Below are 27,750 nucleotides of genomic sequence, written 5' to 3'. Positions count from 1 at the left end.
AGATATGTAGGGCCATCTACGTACTGACGCTCTTTTGATTGACGGGTTAAAGCAAGCTGTGATTGGTCAATGTGTTTTTCAATCAAGACAAACTGTGTTGAAACCTGAGTGGTTGAAATTTCTATATATCAAGGCAGTCAATGGCATGTTCTCGCAGCACAGACCGTTTTCAGCGAAACGGAAACATGACTGTCCCTAAAAAATAAAATGTAGCAGAGCATTTTTCAGTCATAACCACGTCCTGCTGCAGGTAGGGTCATGCCGATACTGGGTAATGCTAACAAAACGTCACTACATGTACCTCGTTAGAGATTCTATTTACATTATAAATCAAGCGAAGTCTAGGCGAAGAACAACCCCACCCTGATAGAGCTGTCATTCGCCAGGCATGTCATGTGATTGTGAGAGCGAATATGCCAAACTGTAGGCTTTTACAAACTATATAACACAGATTCACATCGGAAGTTACTGTTGTCGGGAACACCGAGTTTACATTTTGTTAAGATTTTTAGCGTGACGGCTGTCTGTTTTAGTATTGTGGTCACAAACAGTTTGATTACATACATGCACCGTGGAACACTAGCCATATTATAACAGTCTTAACAACCTCGTAAAACAGACAATACAACTAAAACCTTGGTAAGTGTTTTTACCATGCTTGCTGTATATTCTATGGATTTACCATATATATATATATATATATATATATATATATATATATATATATATATATATATATATATATATATATATATATTGGTTATGTTTGACTTTGTGTTCTTTGCTATGCTGTTAGTTTTACCATTGTACACGTTAAGTGTATATCGGTTTTAGTTTGTTCTGTGTATATTTGCGTGTCTCTATTCCTTTACAATAGATTCCTAAGACAGCATATGTTATTTATTTTGAGATCTGAAGTTATATAAAAGTCACTTATTGTGTGCCAAGATACTGTAAATTACTCGCAATGATATTTGACCACAGTCAGAGCACCTGCATTTCAATATTTTTTCAAAGGACATAAGGGAAGGAACGCTGAAAACAATTTTCAGAAGGGACTGTTTCAATTATTTTAAAAATGTTTGTCTTTTGAAACAGGTAATATCAAAATGGATTCGACGTTTTTGGCACTGATTGTGCTTGGGATTTTCTCCATTGTCTCTGGAAAGATATGTGGTGAGATTAAACTTTTTAAAATCTAATATGTATACTACTTGTTTTAAATGCCTTTTTGTTTTGTTTTTTTTTAGCGTGAAGTGTCTTTTTTGGGGGGTTTCTTTACCACTACAAATTCTACTGGCAGTAAGGAAGCCCCCACAAAAACAGCTGACACTAACACAGGGCTGACGTGATAAATATATAGTATAATTATATATATATATATATATATATATATATATATATATATATATATATATTATATATATATATAATTTATTTATTTATTATTGGCCTTAAGTTTAGAGAATGAGAAATGAGTAGATAAATCAGCTGTCTTAGTGCCAGTAAAAATCCGACTTGCACTGTGGTAACTTGTTGTCATTTGCTACTTGATATGAACATTCACAAAGGACCTGGGTTTAATAAGTATTTCTTTTTATATATACAGTCACTTAACTGAATGCTACTCGATTATATAGAGGTAATTAGTCGCTTATAGTCAAACTAATGCTGTAATTGTAAAGCGGTATTATTTCAATAGTTTGTATAACCAGACGGTGTGGGGAAGCAATTCAAAGGGTGATCAGAATACTTAGTTATAGTTAAATGTGCAGAATACAAATAAAAGAAGGCTATGATGAGATTGTATAATACACTGTAGAGACTGCACGTAGAAAAATGTGTTTAGTTATGGTCCCCTCAATACAAAAAAGACACTGTGGCCCTGGAGAGAGTCCAGTGAAAAGCAACCAGGATCTACAAGAATGAGTTTGGAAGGTTGAGGGAAAGCAATCTGTTTAGTTTGGAACAAAGAAGAATTAGGGGAACTTTATTGAAGTCTTAGTAGACAAAGTTAACCTGAAATAATATTTTAAGTATAGCACAGAAACCAGGACCAGAGGACACAGTTGGAAATGAAGTGGAGATTGAGTACAAAAGGGAGGATGCTGAATGCTTGCCCTCTAAAGCACAAAATGGAATTATAAGCTCCTTTAAAATATGGTGTTTCCTATAGAGTATTGTCATTAAAAAAGTGATTTAAAATACATGTTTTGATTCCTGAGCTATAAGCTCAGTGAATAACACTTCAGTGTAAACTGAACATTACAGTGGGGCCTGTGAAGTTTTTGAAAGCTATTTATTTTCTTTAAGAAAACAAATTATGTAAACTTGGCACTAGAGCATAGACTTATTCAAGTGCTAAGTATTGCCACTTGTCTGCTGATGACCTGTGTGAACCTTGTGATCATGTGGTTGTCATGTGCAAAATAATATGAGTAAGCAGTGACAAGTAATGATTTCTTACTGAACTCCTTATCTTTGTGTGAGTTTTGTTATCATTCTAATCAGTTACTCAAATGTTGCAACAGAAGGTAATTTGGCTCAGAGTTCTGGAGCTACTCTTCAGTTTAAGTTCCTTGCCATAGGCAGGCATGTAGGCTAGATCAGCCAGTGGTTTATATTAGCAGGTGCCAGCGTCATTTACTGCACAGCTGTGTATTGCCAGCAACACAAAAATAACCCTAATCCAAAGTGGCAGGTCAGTGGCTCCTATAAGGAGATTTGGCTGATCTAGTTACATGTTTCTATGGAAGCACCCTAACCCAGTATTTTAGTAATGCAGAAAGAACCACTCAAGCGTGAAAGGAAAACATCATAAAAAGATAAGAAGGCAGTAAAACAATATTTAAGAAAGTACCACAGCACCATCTACTAACCTAAATCATCTATGCTGCTGTGTCTGTAATATTGATGTCTACATGTCAGTCCGAGCCATTCCATGTTTTGCTGTGAGCGTGAATAGCCAAAGTGAATAGAAGAAGCACAAGAGTGTCTAATTAGGCTCATAATAAAACCTGGAATGACTCAAACTGCAGTGCAGTCCCAGTGATTAATTGAGTGATCTTCCTTGGCTGTCTCTGTAATCAGAATAGCTTAGTGTTGTACTTTTGTTACAGGTCAGCCTGGCCCTGCACTCACTGTCCCTGCACTTTGCTCATGTTTGTGGCTGAGGATGTGTGAGATGCAGAGTCATGCACCAGTAAATCAGAAAAAGATCAGCACATTTTAAAGGACGGCTCTGATTTAAAAAAAAAAAAAAAAAAAAAAAAAAAAGTGCACAAATCAGAGTTGCTGAATGAAGTTGCAGTGTCAGCATTTTTTCCAATGCAAGTTTTTCACCACTAGATATAATAATGCTGGATTAGTTTTTGCTGTACGTCTGGGTGGTACTTAGACAGTACAAACATATTAACTCAGCAGTTATTTTGTAGTTGATTTTGGTAAGCATTAGCCTCACAACAAAAAACAGAAAACCTGACTAAAACCTCATTCTAAATTTAAAGTTTTAATCTATAAAATGTTTCTTCAAAACTGCACATTTGAGACCTATAGAGTGAATGGAAGTTCATAATAGGTAAGATGTATGGAATTTTTTTGTTGGCTCCAATCTAGTGTGAGGTCTCAGTATTGTGAATGTATTATCACAATTCTTACAAAGGTATTCATTGTTTGTTGTCAGAGGTTTCGAGTGGAAACACAAACCTGATCACATCACTGAACAAGAAGCTGCTGAGGTCTGTGCAGGATGAATCAGAGCAGCCCAACCCCAGTGTGTACCTCGGCCTGCGCCTCTCCAGCACACACAGCCTGAGCCTGGAACAGGAGTACCTGACCAAGCTGCAGACCACGCTGGTGCCCAGCCTGAACAGGTAGCCTCCGTTGGGTTCAGCGGTTCATATTTTATGGGGGTCATAGCTATGAAATTATTAACAAGTGTTACTGTTTCACTTCCCAAGTCATTTGGCCTCAGCAGTTTCAAAAGTTTGTCTCTTTCTGCAAATCTTGTCAGCAGCAGGCATTAAACCTGTTTAAACTTCAATATTCAAGGTGTCTAGTTTGTTTTCTAATGAAATGCAAATACATGTTATTTTATAAGGTAAGGTCCACTGTGCTTATTTAACATACAGTATTCGCTGCAAGTGAATGTTTTATCAGAATGTTTTGACTGTATTTCCCCAACAGATGGCAGCACATCCTAATATAGAATGGTGGGGAACAAGAATTAAAAATAACCTGTTACATGTAGCACACTTGTATAACTGAGGTGTCTGTAATACTGTATATATAATTACTGTAGCCCAGTTGCATGTCATTGTCAGCAGTTCTAACAGATTAATAGAAAGCGGATAGCAGATGCTCAGTTGGCAGGTGCTTCTGTATCCCAGCCTGCACGGATTACTGATGTTTAACAGGCGCTATACTAGAGAATAGAGCTTCCAATTTCCACATAAAACTTAGAATTAACAATTTCAGTTGGTAATTATGAGGAACTGGATCCCTTATGGATGTGTTATGGATGTGTTGTACAATCAAATGATCACAAATAATGGACTATTTAGAATGAGTTCATACCAACTTTAAATCGCATTTATTCATCATGGACTACCAGCAGCTATGTAGTACACTTGGTAAATGTTAGTTATGGGGCATCAAGCTTACAATTTATTGAATGGCTTTAAATTTCTTTTGAATTTTGCCACTTCCTGAAAAACCTCTAATAAAAATGATGCTGTTTTTCTTTAACCTGCCCTACCCATAATTTAAACCCCTGTCAAAATATTTCTTGATGCACTATGCATATATTTGTTTCTCATATTACTACAATAAGACCTGAAACAGAAAGCTCTGAATAGGTGTAATAGCAAATTAGTGTATCTCCATCTGTCATTACTAGAAAGTGGGTAAAAGTTTGGAGTGGTGCTGTACCACGAGGTCAGTTTATATCTGAAGAGTGGACAATTACCTGCGGAGGAAATGGAAAACAGGCAATGCATGTCCATATATGTTTTGAGGCCAATGTGTAAAACTCAATGTGACATATATATGTTTGCCTTAGGGTTTTCCCAGTTGGCAGGAATATGCATGCACTAAGACATCTGGAATGATTGTTTGTTTAATAAAGTGTCGTTTTGTCTTGCACAGCTCCCTGTCTGAACTCAAGCCCCAGCCAGTCACCGGCCTGCTGGCTCTGTATGCCTTAACACTGCAAGCTGCGTGCATAGACCCCAGCACAGCCACTCTCAACGACAAGAAGGTTCTGCAGCACCTCAAGCTACAGCTGCACCATGAGAAGCAACACATTGCCAGTAAACTGCACTTTTTCAAAACAACTTATTTTTATTTGTAGTCATTTAGACTCGGGGATTATAGTCATTTTAGACTGTAATGTAACCTTCGATATTAGAATGTTTTAGAATCTGTAGAACACAGTATTGCACCAGGTTATCAGTGTTGGTAGGTCTGGGAAGGAGTAGAGTGCTGGAAAGCATTATATGTTATTGTTGCATTGCTATGGAATCTGTAGCACTGTCAGCATGTAAAATGTCTAGTAAAGTGGTGATTCCTTCTAATCAAAACTTATATAAATATAAAACACTTTATTCAAGTTAAAAAAAAACAAAAACAAAAACAAAAAAAACCTTATTTTCAGTAACAAACATTTTTTCCCATAGGACATTTTCTATTCTGGAGTATGGGACAATAACTTAATACCAAATTATTTAATAAATATCATATCATTTGGGAGCTTTGTGTTCTTCATATTGTACCATCAAATATTGGAATGGAAGAATACAATTATGCTAGCATTAAATATGGAACACAAAAAATAATTCTCTAAAATATTTTAGTGAATTTTTATTTTATTTTATTTGGAACCAGGTAAGTAATTTAGTTATTGTTTAACTAAAATTGAGAATTATTATATAGAAAAATAGTCCTGATAAGAGATTGTTGGCATTGTATTGCTAGACTTTACAATAAATTGTATGTGTTAATAATAAAGTATTTGACGACATTATTCAGGTGAAAGGTGCGATTTAAGTCTGTTTCATTAATTTTCTTACCCTTCCACTCAGGTTTCAAAAGACCGTTAACCAACTACTACCAGTACAGCCTGGGAGTGCTGTCTCTGTGTGTGAATGGAGTGCGACTCAATCCCCACGTCATCCACAAACTCACTGAGGCCGAGAAGCACGGTGCATTCCTACACAAAGACTCTGCCAGCGTGGGTAAGACGCTTCTAATGTTTACTTTGACAGCTTTACTGTCTGAGCTACTGAAGGCTTGGAAACTGCTTTCAAACGCAAACTGTGCACCTGCTTGGTAGAGCTATAACTGTTCCATTTTTTAGGATATTTGTTGTAATTACGAATGCAATACTGTGTTTTTAACTTTTTGATAAGTGTATTTTGTGGTAGAATGGAAAGGGTTTATAAAATTGAGTAATGCTTTTAACCATGTGCCATCCATGGTATTTAGTTTCCAATTCATCACATCATTGAAATTTATTCGGAAAAAGTTTAAGCCCAGCAAAGTTACAGCAACATGCTGATGACTGCAGTCCAGTACCCCACTAAAGGTGTGAGAGTGAGACTGATTTCTTGATCATCTTCCTCTCCTGTGCAAGCTTCCCTGCTGATAACTGCATGGTGATGCTCTGCTTGAATGAATGGCTGTCCTCCAGTGGGTGTAAGAAACACCCTGCCTGTTCAGGTTAATGGCTACACTCTGGAGCCAGCTGTACTGGGAGAAAAAACATGATTGGGATTTCAGCTGAGTTCACAGGAGAGTGATGACTGAAACAGAAGAAAATACATACCGTGAAACAAGAATAATACATTATTTAAGATAACTGCCATTTCAAACCTGTATCAAGTAAACTGTATCAAGTAGGAACCTTTTTATTTTATCGTGTTGCTACAACTGTTTATGTAAGGGGTGAGTTTTTTTTTTTTTTTTACATTTTGACCACTTTTTAAAAGTTTTACGTTGCATTCCCTGCCTCAAGATGGCTTCCCATGTACCCGCATGGACCTCTCAGAACTACATTTCCCTTCATCCTCCTGCTCACTGGTAAATCCATCTTAGTTACATATACATATGTAACCCCCTTTCAAGTTTTATAGTTTTTCTTTTTTTCACTGAATCATCTCCCTGTATAAGGAATGAAATAAGACTTGCATTGCATAGCAGGTTTATCCACTCCATAAACTCATACTAAAACCAGGAATGGATCACACTGCTACACATGGGAGTGGTATTTCCATCCCTGCTGCATGTTATTTACATATTATTTTGTTTTTGTCAGACACTCAGGCAATGGCAGGGCTGGCGTTTCAGTGTTTGAAAGACTCTGCAAAGTTTTACGATGCCTTGCTGAACAAGCATGTCCAGCACACTCTGGAAGCATTGGAAGCAGAGCTGGTGAAAGCCCAGGACGAGAAAGGGCTCATCGGGAATGTGTTTAGTACCCCACTTGCGATTCAGGTCAGTGGTCATAGGATTGCAGGCGATTTGAACCTCTTCACTGCCAAGATCACTAGAACTGCACCCCAGGGTCACTAGCTCTGAGAAAACTTTGATGACAAATAGAAAGACAAAGCCACCACATGGTGGATTAAGATGCATTGCACTGCAGTGGGATTCGCTTCTACTGGGATACCAAGACTGTAGATCCTACAATACACCCAACGTCATTACGTTTATACTTTTTAAACCACACTACAGCCTTCAGACAGTACTACAAATAAGTTGTGCAAGGCACAGCCACGTGGTATGCAGAGTGAGTTATGTTTGCGTTCTGGCGGTGCAAATTCTGTGATCTTCACTGGGGATTCCACATGATGCCTCACGTTGGCTCTGGTCGTGCCGTGGGTTAGGGAGACAAAATCAACAAGGGTCATTTCCCCTCGCTACATTACAGTGTCCCCCTGCTGCTCATCCAGTTTCCTAGTAACTGATTCCAAAACTTTGTCAAGCTGGGTCTTGAAGGATGCAGCATCACCAATGTGGCAAGCTAACTCATTCCTTACTCTCAACACTCTCATAAAAAAGAAAGGGTAAATAAAATAATTAAAATGTTTAATTTGAAACTACTGTACAAACATTACATACAAGCATTTTAAAATCACATAACATTATTTATAGAATCTGAGAAGAAAAAAAACTCCAGTACAGTGATTTTAAACAATTTTGATCTTACAAGATATTCCCAACAAGATCAACATCAGACCCCATGTGACCAGAATGAGGCAGTGTGTACATTTTACATGGTTACATATGTAACTTTTTAGAACTATTAATGACCTTGCAGCTATGGTACATTAGAAGAGATTACAATACAATGAGTACAAAATACAACGACAGGACTTCATCAAAGGCAATAAAAAGGTAAAATTAATTACACAAACAGTACATTTAAACTAATGAAAAAACTAATCTGATTTGCATATATCCTAGGCTCTGATGGCTATGAATTCTGTAGCTACTCAGTGCTCTACAGTAATGGAAACTTTGGAGGCTGAGATGAGTTTGGGGACCTTTCACAACCCAATGGCTATATCCCAACTACTCCCAGTGCTCCATCAAAAGACCTATCTGGACATTAGCAAAATGGACTGCACTGGAGAGGACGGTGAGCAATCTAAACTGGAGATACCCTTGATGTTTACTACTTTATTTTCATTGTGCTTTCAATTGCTCTTTCAACCCCCTCTTTGCATAGCTTAGATTATCAAAAGGGTCAAAGACAGACCCTCAAAAGACAGCCTCTCTCTCTCTCTCTCTCTCTCTCTCTCTCTCTCTCTCTCTCTCTCTCTCTCTCTCTCTCTATCTATCTATCTATCTATATATATATATATATATATATATATATATATATATATATATATATATATATATATATATATATATATATATGTATGTGTAATGTGTGTGTGTGTATATATATATATATATATATATATATATATATATATATATATATATATATACACACACACACATACACATACACACACATACATACATACATACATACATACATACATATACAGCTCTGGAAAAAATTAAGAGACCACTGCAAATTTTCTCTTAAATCAGCATCTCTACATGTATGGCAGCCATTCCATTCCAGTGTCTGTTGAATTCCAACACAGGCACACCTAATTCTACTGAATGAGGTACTGATTAGGGGATCACCTGAACCAAATCTTATTTAACGAGGAAAAGTATAAAAACCACTCCTGTGGTCATCACTATCCTCTTGCAATAGGACCAGCTGGATGCCAAAACAGTGCTGGTAGTACCTCAAAAGTAATTGGAATAAAAAAATAACTATTGACCATGCCCAAAGAGTTGAAAAGGAAAGTTACGAGTGAGGAAAAGAAGGGTTCAATTCTGGCTTTACTGGAAGAGGGATACAGTGAGCGTCGGGTTGCTTCCATCCTTAAAATTTCAAAGACGGCGGTTCATAAAACAAGGTCAAGCAGCACACATTGGGGACAACAAAGCTACAGACCGGCAGAGGGCGAAAACGACTCTCCACTGACCGGGATGACCGCCAACTCATTCAAATGTCACTCAGCAACTGTAGGATGACATCAAGTGACCTACAAAAAGAATGGCAAACGGCAGCTGGGGTGAAGTACACGGCAAGGACGGTTCGAAACAGGCTCCTAGGGGCAGGGCTGAAGTCGTGCAAAGCTAGAAAAAAGCCCTTCATCAATGAGAAGCAAAGAAGAGCCAGGCTGAGGTTTGCAAAAGACCATAAGGATTGGACCGTAGAAGACTGTAGTAAGGTCATCTTCTCTGATGAGTCCAATTTTCAGCTTTGCCCAACACCTGGAGAGGCCTACAAGCCACAGTGTCTCGCACCCACTGTGAAATGTGGTGGAGGATCGGTGATGATCTGGGGGTGCTTCAGAAAGGCTGGAATCGGGCAGATTTGTCTTTGTGAAGGACGCATGAATCAAGCCAAGTACAAGGTTGTCCTGGAAGAAAACTTGCCTCCTTCTGCTCTGACAATGTTCCCCAACTCTGAGGATTGGTTTTTCCAGCAGGACAATGCTCCATGCCACACAGCCAGGTCAATCAAGGTGTGGATGGAGGACCACCAGATCAAGACCCTGTCATGGCCAGCCCAATCTCCAGACCTGAACCCCATTGAATACCTCTAGAATGTGATCAAGAGGAAGATGGATGGTCACAAGCCATCAAAGAAAGCCGAGCTGCTTGAATTTTTGCGCCAGGAGTGGCATAAAGTCACCCAACATCAATGTGAAAGACTGGTGGAGAGCATGCCAAGATGCATGAAAGCTGTGCTTGAAAATCAGGGTTATTCCACCAAATATTGATTTCAGAACTCTTCCTAAGTTAAAACATTAGTATTGTGTTGTTTAAAAATGAATATGAACTTATTTTCTTTGCATTATTCAAGGTCTGACAACACTGCATCTTTTTTGTTATTTTGACCAGTTGTCATTTTCTGCAAACAAATGCTCTAAATGACAATATTTTTATTTGGAATTTGGGAGAAATGTTGTCAGTAGTTTATAGAATAAAACAAAAATGTTCATTTTACCCAAACACATACCTATAAATAGTAAAACCAGAGAAACTGATAATTTTGCAGTAGTCTCTTAATTTTTTCCAGAGCTGTATATGTGCATGTGTGTGTATATATATATGTATATATATATATATATATATATATATATATATATATATATATATATATATATATTATATATAATATGTGTGTGTGTGTGTGTGTGTGTGTGTGTGTTTGTGTGTGTATATATATATATATATATATATATATATATATATATATATATATATATACACACACACACACACACACACACACACACACAGGTAGTTGACAAAAAAATGGAAACACCTGGGGAAATGAGGGACACCAAGTATATTGAAAGCAAGGGCTGCCACACAGGTGTGGCTCATGCGTTAATTAAGCAAATAACATCCCAGCATGCTTAGGGTCATGTATAAAAATGCTGGGCAGGCCTGGTTGTCTATAATTATAGCTAGCATGGCTACAAGAGGAGACCTTGGTGACTTTGAAAGAGGGGTGATTGTTGGGGCTTGCTTGGCAGGAGCTTCAGTGACCGAGACAGCTAAACTTAAGAACATAAGAAAGTTTACAAACGAGAGGAAGCCATTCAGCCCATCTTGCTCGTTTGGTTGTTAGCAGCTTATTGATCCCAGAATCTCATCAAGCAGCTTCTTGAAGGATCCCAGGGTGTCAGCTTCAACAACATTATTCGGGAGTTGATTCCAGACCCTCACAATTCTCTGTGTAAAAAAAAGTGCCTCCTATTTTCTGTTCTGAATGCCCCTTTGTCTAATCTCCATTTGTGACCCCTGGTCCTTGTTTCTTTTTTCAGGTCGAAAAAGTTCCTTGGGTCGACATTGTCAATACCTTTTAGAATTTTGAATGCTTGAATTAGGTCGCCGCGTAGTCTTCTTTGTTCAGGACTGAACAGATTCAATTCTTTTAGCCTTTTTTTTATAGCGAGGTGACCAGAACTGAACACAATATTCAAGATGAGGTCTTACTAGTGCATTGTACAGTTTTAACATTACTTCCCTTGATTTAAATTCAACACTTTTCACAATGTATCCGAGCATCTTGTTAGCCTTTTTTATAGCTTCCCCACATTGCCTAGATGAAGACATTTCTGAGTCAACAAAAACTCCTAGGTCTTTTTCATAGATTCCTTCTCCAATTTCAGTGTCTCCCATATGATATTTATAATGTACATTTTTATTTCCTGCGTGCAGTACCTTACACTTTTCTCTATTAAATGTCATTTGCCATGTGTCTGCCCAGTTTTTAATCTTGTCTAGATCATTTTGAATGACCTTTGCTGCTGTAACAGTGTTTGTCACTCCTCCTATTTTTGTGTTGTCTGCAAATTTAACAAGTTTGCTTACTATACCAGAATCTAAATCATTAATGTAGATTAGGAATAGCAGAGGACCTAATACTGATCCCTGTGGTACACCACTGGTTACCACACTCCATTCTGAGGTTTTTCCTCTAATCAGTACTTTCTGTTTTCTACATGTTAACCACTCCCTAATCCATGTACATGTGTTTCCTTGAATCCCAACTGCGTTCAGTTTGAGAATTAATCTTTTGTGCGGGACTTTCTGGAAATCTAAATAAACCATGTCATATGCTTTGCAATTATCCATTATCGATGTTGCATCCTCAAAAAAATCAAGCAAGTTAGTTAGACACGATCTCCCTTTCCTAAAACCATGTTGACTGTCTCCCAGGACCCTGTTACCATATAGGTAATTTTCCATTTTGGATCTTATTACAGTTTCCATAAGTTTGCATATAATAGAAGTCAGGCTTACTGGTCTGTAGTTACCTGGTTCAGTTTTGTTTCCCTTTTTGTGGATCGGTATTACGTTTGCAATTTTCCAGTCTGTCGGTACCACCCCTGTGTCAAGAGACTGCTGCATGATCTTGGTTAGCGGTTTGTAAATAACTTCTTTCATTTCTTTGAGTACTATTGGGAGGATCTCATCCGGCCCAGGGGATATTTTAAGAGCTCCTAGTCCCTTTAACACTTCTGCCTCAGTTATGCTAAAGTTATTTAAAACTGGATAGGAACTGGATGACATGTGGGGCATGTTGTCCGTATCTTCCTTTGTAAAAACTTGTGAAAAGTAATCATTTAATATATTTGCTATTTTTTTCTTCATCTACGATTTTGCCATTTGTATCTCTTAAACATTTAACCTCCTCTTTGAATGTTCTCTTGCTGTTGTAATATTGGAAAAACATTTTGGAATTGGTTTTAGCCCCCTTAGCAATGTTCATTTCTATTTCTCTCTTGGCCTTTCTAACTTCCTTTTTGACTTGCGTTTGCAGTTCCGTGTACTCTTTCTGTGTACTTTCTTTTTGGTCCTTTTTTAATGCTCTGTAAAATGCCTTTTTTCACTGAATATGTTTTTTAATTGATCTATTAAACCATTTTGGCCATTTAGTTTTACATTTAGATTTGTCTACTTTAGGGATGTAATTGTTTTGCACCTCTAGTACTACATTTTTGAAGAACAACCATCCTTTTTCTGTGGGTGTTTTCTCTATTTTACTCCAATCTACTTCTGTTAGTCTCTGTTTCATACCTTCATAGTTTGCTTTTCTAAAATTGTAAACCTTAGCTTTAGTCTTTACTTTTGGGGTTTTAAAAAACACTTCAAATGAGACCATGTTGTGGTCTGAGTTTGCCAGTGGTTCTCTGACCTCTGTTTTAGTTATTCTGTCTTCGTTATTTGAAAAGACTAAATCAAGGCATGCCTCCCCTCTAGTCGGTGCCTTGACAAATTGTGTTAGGAAGCAGTCATTTGTCATTTCCACCATTTCTATTTCATCCTTTGTGCCCACTGGGTTTTCCCATTTTATATGGGGGAAGTTGAAATCCCCCATTAGTATGGCTTCTCCTTTGCTACACGCATTTCTAATGTCATTGTATAACAGATTATTTTGCTCACCGTCTGAATCTGGCGGTCTATAGCATGCTCCTATTATTATGCCCTTTTGAATTTTTGTCCGTTATTCTGACCCATATTGATTCGGCTTTATTTTCTTTGTCCAGGTTTAACACCTGGGCTTCAAGACTGTTTCTTATGTATAGCGCTACCCCTCCTCCTCTTCTGTCCTGCCTGTCTTTCCTATACAGTGTATACCCACAAATATTATATTCGTCCCCATCACTCTCAGACAACAAAGTTTCTGTAACACCTATCACATCATAGTTACTTGTTAGTGCAGTAGCTTCAAGTTCTAGAATTTTGTTTTTGATACTTCTAGCATTTAGATAAATACATTTAATGGTTGTCTTACCTGAGTTGTTGTTCTTGTTTTGATGCGGTCTCCCTTCTGTTTTTTTGTTGATATCTCCCCCCTTCCTTTCTAGTTTAAATGCTTCTGAACCTGCTCGAGGATCTTTTCTCCAAGTAGACTGGTTCTCTTGTTATTTAAGTGCAGTCCGTCCCGTCTATACAGATAGTCCTCGTTGTAGAATGTGGTCCAATGATCAAGATAGGTGAAGCCTTCCCGTGTGCACCACGTCTTCAGCCATGCGTTTTGATTAATTATTTCCAGCTGTCCATATGGTCCTTTGCAAGGTGCCGGTAGTATACCAGAAAATACCACAGTTTTGGTTTTCTCTTTTAATTTCCTTCCTAGCTCTCTGAATTTGTTTTGGAGGGATTTTGGTCTGTCTCTTCCAATGTTGTTTGTACCAATGTGGACGACTACTACAGGGTCATCTCCTGTTCGTTCTAGGAGCCTGTCCACGTTCTCAGTGATGTGCTTGACCGAGGCTCCCGGAAGGCAGAACACTGCTGTAGTAAGGGGGTCCATACTGCGAATTGAAGTTTCTGTGTTTCTCAATATGGAGTCCCCAACAATCATGACCTCTCTTCTTTTTGCTGTCTGGTCACCACTGTCAATAGGGTCCTGGATGTTGTTCCTTTCGTTCTCTTGTTGTTGTTTCTGCTCATCAAAATTCTGAAGTGACTCAAATTTGTTGGTTGTTTTGATTTCTGGTGGTTGTGTTTGACGAAGTTTCTTTTTTTCCCTGCTTCCACCTACCTGAACCCAGCTGTTCTGACCTTCTATCTCCCTGGTGGCTTTTGCTGATCCTGTTGCTGTCGCACTTCTTCTAGCTCCATTTCTATTATACTTACTAGTTTATGCAAGTCCTGGATCGCGCAGCACTTTACGCACACTTGGTTTAGCTCCGCTGGGTTTTCTTAATACCGCTCTCCAGCTCTTCGTCGAACAAACTGCCTTCTGCTACAGCCAAATATTTATATAAAATAAAAATTCAAATTTTGACTCATCAGTCCAGAGCACCTGCTGCCATTTTTCTGCACCCCAGTTCCTGTGTTTTCGTGCATGGTTGAGTCGCTTGGCCTTGTTTCCACGTCGGAGGTATGGCTTTTTGGCCACAAGTCTTCCATGAAGGCCACTTCTGACCAGACTTCTCCTGCCAGTAGATGGGTGTACCAGGGTGCCACTGTTTTCTGCCAATTCTGATTGATTAATGATTGTGTTTCAACCTACATATTGAATTGATGATCATTAGCACCTGTTTGGTATAATTTGTTTAATCATACACCTGACTATATGCCTACAAAATCCCTGACTTTGCAAATGTACCTAGAAGAATTGATGCTGTTTTGAAGGCAAAGGGTGGTCACCCCAAATATGGATTTGATTTAGATTTTTCTTCTGTTCACTCACTCAGTTATTGATAAATATAAACTATTAACATGTCTATTTTTGAAAGCATTCTTACTTTACAGCATTTTTTCACACCTGCCTAAAACTATTGCACAGTACTGTATATAAAAAAAAATTAGTTTCTATATAATAAAAATAAAAAACACTCATTCCTGATTGTGTCTGGATACTGTACAGATACTTTGATTTGACATCCATCTTGATCGGCCCTAAAGTTCTTGCTTAATTGTATAACGTGTGCTAAAGAAGGCCCCTGTGTCTTGTGTGTGTCTCTGTTGTAACAGACAGCCTGGTGCTGGAGCCAAGGCCCCCTGCTGGTGACCTGACCCTTGAGAAGGTGATGGTGCGTGTGGTGGTGGAGAGCTCAGAACCCAGGCATGTGATCTACAGAGGGAGAGTGAGGGTCCCCGAGGGCTCGTCACTGCACGACGCACTGAAGGAGATGCAGAGACAGAAACCACAGGAATTCTCGTAAGAACCACCAGCCTAGTTGTGTACAATGCTTTAGTGACATTAATTCAAATGTAGTTTATGTATTTTGTGTTTACTCTCCCGCCTGGTTCATGGTGCAGTTTACTGTAGATTGTGTACACTCCCCCCTGGTTCATACTGCAGTTTACTGTATTTTGTGTTCACTCCCCCCCTGGTTCATGGTGCAGTTTACTGTATTTTGTGTCAATAGAGGTAGATGGCACATAGAGGATATACAGTACCATGAATGTTCATGGAGTACTGTAGTTATTCAACGAATGAGGAAGTATGAATAACCCACAAGCCCCCAAACCAAATTACTTTCCTTAGATCAAGCTCCTTGTTTGCTTAGCAACATGGTGTCATTTGCAGCAGTGTCATTTGATTTGAATAAATGCAAAAGTTTACACTCAGCACCTCCTGAATATTAAGTTATTAGATGCTAGATTTCAATGTGTCTACATTTTTGGGCTTCTCAGTATGCTATTAGCTGGCCTCCAGTGAGATTAAATGCTATTAAAAAACTTCCTTAATTTGTACGCACATCTCGTTACAATGCATCAAACATTTAGCACCCAAAAGTAGAATTACACCTTGTGTGGAACACGTTCGTTAAATTACACCAGGGTAACTTTTAATCTCAGATGTCACATTAATATTGTATACAGTAAATGAGAAAGTCTAGTCATGCAGGGGAATGTATAAGACTTATCATGGGATGGACCATGATAATTTTAGTAACACATTTAGTTTTAGTTTTAAAAATCAGTACTGGATATGTCATGGGGGAGGGGGGATTTCCAAACTCTAGTTTAATATAGAGCAAACTTTCTTGGTCCAAGCCCCCAATTCTGACTGAGGATAATCTCTTATACAATAAACTATTGTGAACAGCCTTACACAGTTAGTCTTTAATTGATTACTAGCTGGAAAGAGAACGATGATAGCAGTTTATCATGGAGCTGATTATAAAGCTTATAAAGCAGATTGCAAAGAGAAAAGATGTGGCACAGCACCAAAACCAAACAAGTAGAAAATGCTGTGATACATGTCAGCTGTTTTTATTCTCTGATAAAATACTGATTAATTATTTTTACACTGCAGGTATGAGACAGTGGATAGCCTATGGGGTCCTTACTTGACCACTGTTGCGGGAGTGATGACCCAGCACAAAGACCGAACCTACTGGCAGCTCATCAAGTTTCCAGACACACCTCTGATAGAAGGTGAGAAAAATAAGAAGGAAGTCATTAGTCACTCGCTCGAGCTGAGAGGGTCTACTGACAGTGTTGTGGCAGGTGTTTCTAATTTTTTTATGACTTGTGTTTTTTTTCTGTTGCAGGCATTGCAGATTATAAAATTCAACACGGAGACACATTCATTTTAAGAAAAAGCAAGTGGTAGTTTGGACAATGAGCTGTTGCAATCATCAGCATTTCACCACATGATTATTAGAACTTTCACATTCACTTGTAACGAATGTAATTAATACATGGATAACAAACAGAATGTATCACAATGTACTTTATTCAATTCCACATTTATTTTTTCTATGATACAATTTAATCTGACACTTAAGGCCTAATATTGTGCACCTCATGTTTAAATACTCACTGCTTAAAAGAAAAGACATGTAATTGGTAAATGTTTGTTTTCTTGTGAAACATACCTAAAACATTATCATTTTGTCATATTACCCTGAAGAAACTCCTTTAGCAGAATTACTAGCAATTGCCACAAAATGGATATGGAACACATATTGCACAGTGGTCCTGATACTCTGCACACTGTTTAGTATTAAGATTGGATAATGAGCAAGTATTGTCCATTGTATTGCTACTAATTTGGTAAGAGGTATGCAACACAATGCTATGTTAAATAAGCCACCTCACAGATTGTATTACATTGTATAACATTGCTAGCAATGCTGAGTTTGCGTGTGTGGGACGTTTGTTTGCAAAATACATACTGGTAGAGTCTGCAGACAGCATTGTGAATTTTGAATATAAACAAATGTATAAACTAAACATGTTTGTGTGTAAAATGGACTCATTTTCAACCTGCATCTACCAAAGATGTGATGTAAAGGGTTCTGAAATGATTTACAAAACAACTCCAGAAAGACGTTATGCAGTTCATGCTGATCTGGATAATCCATGTTATCATTAAGCAGTCACTTCCTGTAATTTGCATTCGCTAAAGGGTTGTAACTGGTTAGAGTAGAACTGAGGTAAGGTAAGATTACAAAGAGAAAAACCAAGATTGATGTTGATCCCTTTTATTGAACCAGCAAAACAAGTCACTTCTTAGTCGTTTGCATTTTAAAAGGAACTGGATACTAACTAGAACACATGGCCACTGCTGTTTAGAATGGGTGGAAATGTGAGTACTACTATACAGTGGTGAGGTTACCACAGATGCTTCAGGGTATTAGTTTTCTGGATTGCTTTTACTACAGCTCTCTAACAAAGATAAAGCAAATGTGATTTGTTATTTACTCTGATTTTTAATCCTTGATGCACTTATTTCTTAAACAGTACACGGGTTAATGCTGATGGAATGTTTCTGATTAAAATAAAATCTGATTGACAAAAAAAACCAATGTCAGGTTCGTTACATAAAATATCACCTCATCTATGTGGTGTCATAGCTTTTGATACTAATAAACATTGGAAGGTATTGTATTTATTTGTATATGTGTTGCATTGAAATTAAAAATCCTATCCATTCTAGCATGGGCTGGTTGAACCATTAATCCCATCAGGTACACAAGGAATTGAGTGGCTGTTCAAACCTCTTCTTCTTAAAATACATTTGAGCGTGACTCAAGGATCACGAGGAGGAAACTGACAATTTGTATGTCAAGATCCAACCTGTCAGTAGATTTTAAACCCTGTTTCGTGCACCTCATTTGCAAAAATAAGAAAGTTAACAGCGTTTTATTTGTGGGACGCATATGCCCCTTAAAAGAGTAAGAAGCTTCAGTTAACTTGTGTTTGTGCTCAGGAGCGTTCACCCAGGTTCGGGAGCTGCTCTTCAGTTCTGATTGCCTGTCATAGATATATGTAATGTAGGTTAGAGCAGCAAAAGCTTTCTCATACACAGCAGTGTACTGCCAGAAAGACTAAAGGAAACTTGACCCAAAGTGGCAGTTCACTCGATGGTGCCAGTTCTTACTTTAGCTGATCTAAACAAACAAACAATGTTTGAGTAATTGCAATAAGATCCACCGAGGATAACATAAAAATGTATTTGAAGCTTTTACTCAATAATAATAGAAACACTGAACATGTGTTGCTGGTATCCAATCATTAGGCACTAAGTGGGCTGGTGTAGGTAACAATATGCATGTCTTCTTTCTTGAACAAAAACACTGAACAATTTCTTCCAAGATAATAGTTTATTTTTCACACTGGGAACAGCTTCAAGCAAAAGCAATAACCCTCTTAATGTTGTTTATTCAGGATACACCCCCCACATTTCCTGCAACAGGACTATACAACTCATTCCAATTATGGAGTTGTTTTTTCACAAGCTTCATCTTATTGCAAGCTTTATTTTTTATATGTGCGCAAGGCCATCTGTGACAGGACAGAGCCCTGCCTGTAAATTATATTGTTTGTGGTGTTTTGGTGGGGGTTGGCAGGGATGGGGTTAATTTCCTATCCCTCCCAAAAACAGAAGAATGTATTTAATTGATGATTAATTAGGCTCCAGCCACATGGGATAAAAGGGGAAAAAATCCTTTGTCGTGTGTGTGTGTGTTTGGTTGGTTGTTTGTTTGTTTGTTATTTATTATTGTGTCTTTGGATCTGTGTTTTTGTTAGTAGTGAAGGTGAATGTGCAGCTTATGTTTTTTTGTATTTTGTTAATACCTTTATTTTGGCCTGTGTGCCTTTTTGTTTTATAAAGTGCATGTGAGTGCTTAATTGCAGCTTTCCTGGTCTCTGAGTCTCTATCCTGGCTACCCTGTTGCACCAGCGTTATCTATATTAACACGTGCCCGAGTGTCTGGATCAGGGTCAACACCAAGAACATTTAAAGACATCTGCTAACCACAATTTGTCAGCATTTTTATGTTAGTGCTACTTGTGTTTTTCCATTACAATTGTATTAGTACCTTTTTCTACACTGGCCTGGCTTGGAATGGTTCTGTCGACATGTGCAGATTCAGAATGGGTAGACGTATACCCAAATCATTCTATAACAGATCACATTCTTAATTTGCACTCAAAATAAATGTATCTTTTCTGTGGAATCGCATGAGTAATTACAATGTGTAGGCCAAGCAGTCTATTTTTTGGGTGTGTGTGTGTGTGGCATTGTTGTTATTAAATAATACTAAGAAATACATTCTGAAAGGGAATAAGTGAGCTGGGTGTGTGTATGCTGTATCCTTGCTTCAACATGAATCAAAGACTTGAATAGCACTACATTTCAGGAAAAAAAAAGAAACAGCTATTACTTTTTACTAATTTCGCCAGCACCTGAAGTCTGTAAGATGTGTTTAGAGGAGACGGATCCCAACTGTGCTGGTAGGGAAAGGTCAATATTAAGCTCTGGAAATGGGAGGGGTGGTCTGTGTAGTTCCTAGCTTGATGGAATGCTGGTTATTTTTTTTATTATTATTATTTGTTTTCGTCTGTAGCATTCACTCCTACACTTTGGTTCAGGCAACAGCTTCAGAGACAGACACAATGTCAGCGACAACTAATCAATGGTTGCCTAACACTGTTTTCAGAGAATGGGAATGCACTGTGCCATTTATTTTAACATATGAATTGCGGTATTGTATTTGCAATTCTGAAGATGTCGAAAGGAAAGGTATGTATGTTACTCTTCCTAAGCACCGCCTATCCACCCGCCTCCCCAAGTGACAAAAAGCCCAAGGTTGTTACTGTGTTAGCAACAGTCATCAGCCCTAGCAACAAGCTGAATGATGAATTTTGCAAACCCACGGATAAAAGACTGTCCCTGTGGCAAAAGGATAAATAGGTAGGTGATAATTTGGCTGAGAGGAGTAAAATGAGCTATATTTAAATTAGCGATATATTTTATTTGCATTTGTCAGGAAGAACTTTTTCATAGACACATTTTAATCAGATTATTTTACTTAATATTTAAACGATTTGCAAACTATGTCAAGCAGATTACACGCTATCAACTAGATTTGATTACATTTCCCACGTTGGACAACTTTTTTTTTTTTTCTTCTTTTTCATTATCTTAAAATTAAAACGCAGTATTCTCTCAAATAACACCAGTGCAGTAAACGCGTCTGTCGTCCTGTTTTTTCTTTTCTTTTTTTTTTTAAAGCGAAAACAAAATCTGTTTTCTCCTAAATCTACGGGGTTTCTAGGGTCACATTATTTCCACCAGTCTCTAAGCAGAACTGGTCTACATTTGGGACCTGATGTTTGTCGCGTTGTGATCCTTGCTTCTGTGGAGCTTAAACGAATAGACGGTACGTGGGGTTTAATTGTTGGCTTCCCCTTTGAATATATTTATATCAGGAAATAAGCTATTAATTCGTCGCACGGATACGACTCGCAGCGGTAATGATTTAGGCGTGGCGAGCTGTTGTACAACTCAGCGATGAGCAAGTAATGAATGAGGGTTCTTATGTCTACCTACTCTAAAATTGTTCAGGGCAAACACAGATTTATACCGTCTGTGTATCGAACGATTAAATAGATTAACAAATACTTCGGCTAGCACATCAACAATACACAACTACATGTAATTAGTCATTCATTCATTGTTGCTTGAAGATTTTTTTTTTTGTGATACCACTGCAGACCGTGTTACGAATTTTTGGGGCATTTAACACTAACGTAAGTATTTTCCGTCATATTTATGGTATACAATATACTTTTTATTTTCTGTTATTTTATTGGAATTGTAATTTACTTGGTGAAAATATCATTATAGTTATTGTTATATTAAACTAAAGGCATCGTAAAGGTCCACAACTTAGACCATTCGGAATCGAAAGCAGTTTAACGTATGTTTTATTCATGACTTAATCGTTATTTGCTTGTCTTCTGCTCAGAAATAATGAAGAATGGGATTATTCTGAATGCTTAAACATAGCATTGTTTTGGTCCTGCTTGACGCAGTGCTCTGCCCTGGTCACATGATTTCAATGAATGACGTTCTTTCAATCTGTAGGTTTGTGGCAAAGCTTTTTTAAAAATGTTAGTTACATCATAGTGTGTGTTTTTTTTTTCTTTCTTTTTTTTCTTGTTTTTTTACTTAGGAGTTAGCATTTTACAAACCAGACACACGCAGTGTAAACTTGTGATGTTTTGTTTTCACCGGCAATGCAGTACAGCGTGTCTTAATACTCTGGTCGCGCAAAGGCTAAGCGAATTAAATTACCCACGATTGCCACATCCTGCAACTGCACACAACACATGTTAAAAAGGCGTGGAAGCCTCTGTGTTTACATTCTTAGCAACAGACAGTTTGTACTGAAAGCCCTAAAACCAAGGGGTGTAACTTATTTGAATCTGAGAACCAGTTATTAATAGAACAGTTTTAAGGAAATAATTCACATTACCTCAGAATCTACACCAGACAAGAAAAGCGATCCGATTTTTAAGGGATAGTAAGTTTGTCTCTTAAATGTGTTTGTTTCAGATAAAAAAAGATGACTCGAACATGACATCAACTAATGGGTTCCTAAAGTGTGGAAAGAAACGGACTGGGAGGTCGCCCAAGGAAATGCTCCATCTCCTGACTGCTGTTTCTGTATGGCTTGTAACCGGCACTACAATATCAAGCTTAAACAAATGGATTTTCGCAGTGTATAATTTCAGGTATCCTCTCTTATTATCATCCCTGCATATGCTCACAGCTATTATCATTGATTATGGACTGATCAAGCTGAGATTCGTGAAGCAGAGGGGCAGCGACCGTGATCTCAGTGCCAATGCCAAATTCAAGGTTTTTATGTTAAGTTTAACTTTTTGTGCCAGTATTGCCTTTGGGAACATTGGGCTGAATTATGTTCAGCTATCCTTTGCACAGATGATCTACACCACCACCCCACTGTTTACCCTTGCCATCTCTGCCCTTATTCTTGGAAAGCAGCATCATATACTGAAGTACACAGCCATGATGCCCATTTGCCTGGGAGCCTCTTTCAGCATCATGGGAGAAGTGCAGTTCCATCCAAAGGGATGTTTCTTTGTCTGTGCTGCTACAATGCTACGAGGTGTCAAATCCATTCAACAGAGTAAGTGTTATTTATACAGCGTTGGCTTATCTTACCTGCTGCTCAATTCTACACCAATATTATTCCAAGTGACCGTTTACTGCGTTTTCCATGGTGTCCCTTTTTTCCCCCTGTTTCATAAGAAATGAGATATTGCTGCATTAGTTTACATTCCATCTGTACCATGTAAGTAGTTTCAGTTGCAGGCACACACCTTCCCTCATGCCTAAACTGCCACTCAGTGAATTAAAAAGGGTTACTATTTTAACAGGAGCTTATAACATATTTACAATTCAGTATATCAGGCCTTTTAAAATATCTGAAAAACAAGAAATACATTAAATATCTAATTATTCGCCCCAGATTCACAGAATCTTGTCCTAAATCAAGAGATCTAAAACAAAAGCTTGTTCTATCTGTACTGCAAAAGGAATGGGTGGGGTTTACAGATTGTGGAGTCCTGAATGACTTTTCTCAATGCTAGTGTTAGCTGGCTGTTTTTAACTCAAAAAACACAAAACACAAGCTATTCAAAAGTTACTTTGAAATTCATATGCACCCTTTGTTTTAAAGTGTTGCAGAACCAGTTGTTTGTGAAATATCATCGGCTTAATTTATGGCACTTGGTAATTTTATTAACACATTTCAACAAGTTAATTATAAAACTAGAGCAGCACATACAGAGGATGTGCGTTGTCTTGTAAATACTTGCACAAATGGGGAATTTTGTCTACAAGTGATCGGCAAAAATATTTACTATGAAAGTTCACCTTTTAATGTAATTGCTATAGGGTAGATTTGCAGAAATGAACTGACACATTCTTTCTTTATTATTTCCATTTGTATCATATCCTATGTAGGTCTGGTTTTTCTTTTTTTTTTTTTTTTTTTATGTGAGCACCATCTTTAAACAATTTTATCTTTTAATGTTTACCACATCTCATAATGTTGGTAGATACTGGAGATAAAAAATAAATAAATAAATGGATGCAAACTAGACAACATATACCCTGTGGTAGTTTCATTAAAGGTGAATTGGCTTCCACGCAATAGTTCATTTTTGGCTTGGCAAATTTCCCATTTTATAGAGCCTTGCAAATTGTAGAAAATGTGATTCTGATTATAACCAAATGCAATCCGAAAGGCCTACAGGAGGCCAGGGAGAAAGTCTTGAAAATTCAAGGCAGTGTTCTGTTCACCATGTAGAGTGTGGCAGACAGCCTGACTTGCAGACAGACAGATGGATGATCAGTGCACAAGGGCCCACATTTTGAAGGACACTAAAATAACATTGAATTTCTAGTGAACCCTATCAGAAAGTGTTTACATGCTATTAGTTCAAGAGTGATGTAATGCTTCTAAAATACCATACAAGTATTACATTACTGTACATGTTTGTGTGCTTAAATTACAGGGTTATTATCTGTCTAGTAAGCTGTAGTAAAAAAAAAAAAAGACTCCCTCATCTGATCTTTCTCCATCTATGGGAATAGGAAGTGACTGCGACTGGTTCCTTGTAACCACTTCTTGGCAGAAACAGTGACACAAGGGTAATGCTATTTAAGAAGCAGAATATTAATAGACATTCTGTTAAATGAACTGACTATGACTTTGGGGTGAATGTTTCCTGTCCCTAGGGGGTGCTGATACTTGTAATTACCTTTTAAGAAATACTGTATGTCAGCAGGTATTAAGTAAATTAAAAACAAACCTGTTTGTGAATGTACTGAATTCAAAACAAGAAGAGCTGACCTTTACAACTGAGTTTTAAAAGCCAATTGGAAGCAAATTTTCCTCTCATCCGGGACTACAAATAATCGCTTATCGGATATAAATATATTTTTAGTTAGCTTGATCGTGACAGGTTTCATATGTAATAGCACTGCCAGATTGATATTGATTAAGTGTGCAACCGAGGGGCCGCATTGCTTTGTGTTGAGTAATTAACACTCCATTTATTTAATATCTAATGACTTCAAATGTCTTAAAAGTACGAGGATCAGCATACCCCTACCTGTCACTATAGGCTGTTTACAGTAGATGGAGCTACTGTAGTAAACCATTGATTTGGATCAATATTGTAGAAATTGAACTATATAGCTTTATGTATTTGCATAGTGAAGGGGACGTCTGTTGGCTCTATATAATGGCTTTATTCATTTAGTTAAATTTAGAGTGGAAAATTCTGTGGTGCAAACGTCCTGAATACATTGTATTTTCTACTTTGTGCACATTCCTCAAATCTTTTCTTTTAAAGTTATATATCAGGGTCTAGCCAAATGCACCCTGAAACATCTGTAGGAGATTAGGTGTATAGTGGTTCAGAATCAAGGAAGTTACTGAGTTGGGGATGGACAGACAAACAGACAGACTGATCAGCGGACTCTTATTTTTTGAGTAAAGACACTAAAATAGATACGTCTCCCTTTTGAAAATGTCAGTCACAATGGAAAGCCATCAGAGTAAGCTGACTTTAATAGTTAATTTGGCAGGTGCTTCTGTATTACAAACAGTGATGCAGAGTGACATAGTAGTTCAGTCTAATAGAGAGATTGAAAGGTTGTAAAATGCACTGTTGATAAAACAGTACCAAAAGGACATTGCGGCCTTGGAGACAGTCCAAAGAAGATCAACCAGACTAATCCTGGGGATTGAGCTGTGAAGACTGAGGAAACTGAATTTATTTAGCCTATAGCAAATAATAATTAGGGGAGGATTCCCCTAATTAAAATCCTTAAACAAATTACCAAAGTTAACCTTTGCCAATATTCTAAGCACAGCACTGAAACCAGGACTTTAGGACAGTTGGAACTTAAATGGAGACCGACTTAGGATAGAGGGTAGGAGATGAGGGGTGAGGGGATGGAATAGGTTTTGTGATCAACCAGCTAACTGGAACTGTTAGTAAATGTTCTCATGTTTTCTTCTGTGTTTTCAGGTATTCTCCTCCAAGAGGAAAAGATCAATTCAGTCTTCCTGCTCTACTTGATGGCCATTCCGAGTTTTTGCATCCTCTTCATTGCTGCGCTTGCACTGGAGAACTGGGCAGTACTGGAGGCTCCTATTAAATATGACCACAGACTGTGGGTGTTCATCCTGCTGAGCTGCCTGGGGTCAGTCCTGTACAACCTCGCCAGCTTCTGTGTCCTCACCCTCACCTCGGCCGTTACGCTGCACATCCTGGGCAATTTAAACGTGGTGGGAAACCTGCTTCTCTCACAGTTCTTGTTCGGCAGCGAACTCTCTGCGCTGAGCTGTGCTGGAGTTGTGTTTACGCTTTCAGGAATCGTCCTGTATCAGAACACAGACTACATCGCCGAATATTTAGATTCGAGAAAGACGCCGTCCGAGCCAGAGAAGGACTCCAAGACTGAGTGAGGGGACACCGTGAGCGATCAAGTGGGGGGGGGTGAAGTGTCGAGTGTTTACAGTGTTTCTAGGGGTGGTGTGCTATCTTTGTTTGTATCACAGACATTGGCTTTTACATAATCGTTCTAAAGAAGGCCTGTTCAAACTAACCTGCTCTAATACAAGTGCCATATATTAAGGTTTCCTTTTTTCCCCAGCTGAAATTAGAATCAATTAACGTAAAACTAAAGGATATAAAACTAGGAGCATCTTTTTTTTTTTTATTTAATAAACTCCTATTTTTTTTGAAAGGAGAACATTCACTGTTACAAAATGAAACAAACAACTTGAGAGTGCTTATGAGGCCTTGGATTGTATCAATTACCAGAAGTCAGGTTCTAGATTTGTGAAATTAACCAATGTTTTTCTCCTTTTTAAAAGAATAGGACTGAATCAAATAATGGAGGAAATACTTTGCAAATACGCTATACAATTCTAATCCTTTCAGAAAAATAAAAGTAAATAGTCACAGCTAGAATCCTGTAGTAAGGTCTGTTGCAGTAACACGCACACAATATCACCTTGGATTTTCTTGCTAAGACATTTGCACACCAAGTGCATTTAAGGCAGCTAGAGTTATACCAGTTAGTACCCATAGTATTGTGTCATTATTAGTTTGATTCAGTTCTGAACACCAGCCAGAAATAATTTTGTTCACAATTTCCAACCCTTGGTAAATATGCATTTCAGCTCCAGTTTATGAAAGGCTGAAATAGTATTCATATCTATTTAAGGTAGATTTAGGTTGAAGGTTTTTAACTGCAAGTTGACATAATCATTGAGGTAATAAGGTGGAGACTATGATGGCACTAGGCCCAGCTTTGCTTAGTATTAAAACAAATACTATCACAAGCATTGCACCATGGGACTGATGCAAATGTTGATGTCACCTACCCGTACACGAAAAGTGAATTTGCACAATATAATTTTTTTTTTTAAAAGGATGACTTTTGAAATGTACTCTCATATAACTTGTATTGTATATAACGATACTGTTGTTATTAGATGTAAATAACTGTTTTATTTATATTTGTGTATTTTACAAATACAAAGGACTGTATAAATACTGGTTGAAGAAAGATTTGTTGTCTGTGTGTTTCTGTCTATTTTAAGTCAAGACACAGGCTTATATAAATTTATGTATTTTCACTGATATATTCCCACTGTTTTTTCTTTTTATAAAAGGAGGTCAGTATTAAAATCGTTATAGAGGAGTGGTAGTTGGATCCAACACTGTTTTGATCCATAAAATAGACCACCTGATCCCTGAGTAGCTCACCTGGTAAAGCCATGTCCTTGTGGCGTGCATTGTGACTCGTACAGTCGGGGCAGTGCTGGTACCTGCCCTGGCTATGTG

The 27,750-nt window shown here is 37.8% G+C and overlaps 2 protein-coding genes across 7 annotated transcripts; both read left to right on the top strand.

The window, feature by feature from the left end:
* Positions 1-149: 149 nt before the first annotated feature.
* Positions 150-18,364, top strand: tcn2 (transcobalamin II). 2 transcript variants are annotated; one of them, XM_041223352.1, is made up of 10 exons: positions 150-250; positions 1,099-1,176; positions 3,683-3,872; positions 5,146-5,309; positions 6,081-6,233; positions 7,313-7,491; positions 8,464-8,638; positions 15,580-15,766; positions 16,871-16,992; positions 17,109-18,364. In XM_041223352.1, the coding sequence occupies exons 2-10, from the start codon at positions 1,110-1,112 to the stop codon at positions 17,168-17,170; spliced, it is 1,299 nt and encodes a 432-aa protein (XP_041079286.1). In that variant the 5' UTR covers positions 150-250; positions 1,099-1,109; the 3' UTR covers positions 17,171-18,364. The 2 variants fall into 2 exon arrangements, with proteins under 2 accessions (XP_041079286.1, XP_041079285.1); XM_041223351.1 differs by lacking the exon at positions 150-250 and adding an exon at positions 257-639.
* A 2,296-nt stretch (positions 18,365-20,660) lies between these two features.
* Positions 20,661-27,472, top strand: LOC121297353 (solute carrier family 35 member E4-like). Of its 5 annotated transcripts, none has more exons than XM_041223632.1 (4): positions 21,237-21,600; positions 21,819-21,933; positions 22,409-23,006; positions 25,924-27,472. In XM_041223632.1, exons 2-4 carry the CDS (start codon positions 21,916-21,918, stop codon positions 26,361-26,363), a joined length of 1,056 nt encoding a protein of 351 aa, XP_041079566.1. In that variant the 5' UTR covers positions 21,237-21,600; positions 21,819-21,915; the 3' UTR covers positions 26,364-27,472. The 5 variants fall into 5 exon arrangements, with proteins under 5 accessions (XP_041079567.1, XP_041079570.1, XP_041079566.1 ...); XM_041223635.1 differs by having other exon boundaries at positions 21,819-21,937; XM_041223633.1 differs by lacking the exons at positions 21,237-21,600; positions 21,819-21,933 and adding an exon at positions 20,661-20,761.
* The last annotated feature ends 278 nt before the right edge of the window (positions 27,473-27,750 follow it).

The sequence above is a fragment of the Polyodon spathula genome, chromosome 22, assembly GCF_017654505.1.
Source record: "Polyodon spathula isolate WHYD16114869_AA chromosome 22, ASM1765450v1, whole genome shotgun sequence".
Lineage (NCBI taxonomy): Eukaryota > Metazoa > Chordata > Actinopteri > Acipenseriformes > Polyodontidae > Polyodon > Polyodon spathula.
Note: the sequence above shows the minus strand (reverse complement) of the source record. Positions and strands in the feature narration are given on the sequence as shown.

Bases quoted from the DNA above. Each gene is read 5' to 3' on its own strand.
- LOC121297353 (XM_041223632.1), top strand. The intron at 23,007-25,923 runs GTAAGTGTTATT...CTGTGTTTTCAG, and splicing joins TGTCAAATCCATTCAACAGA to GTATTCTCCTCCAAGAGGAA.
- tcn2 (XM_041223352.1), top strand. From the start codon at position 1,110: ATGGATTCGACGTTTTTGGCACTGATTGTGCTTGGGATTTTCTCCATT. The intron at 5,310-6,080 runs GTAAACTGCACT...CCTTCCACTCAG, and splicing joins TGAGAAGCAACACATTGCCA to GTTTCAAAAGACCGTTAACC. The intron at 8,639-15,579 runs GTGAGCAATCTA...CTGTTGTAACAG, and splicing joins GGACTGCACTGGAGAGGACG to ACAGCCTGGTGCTGGAGCCA.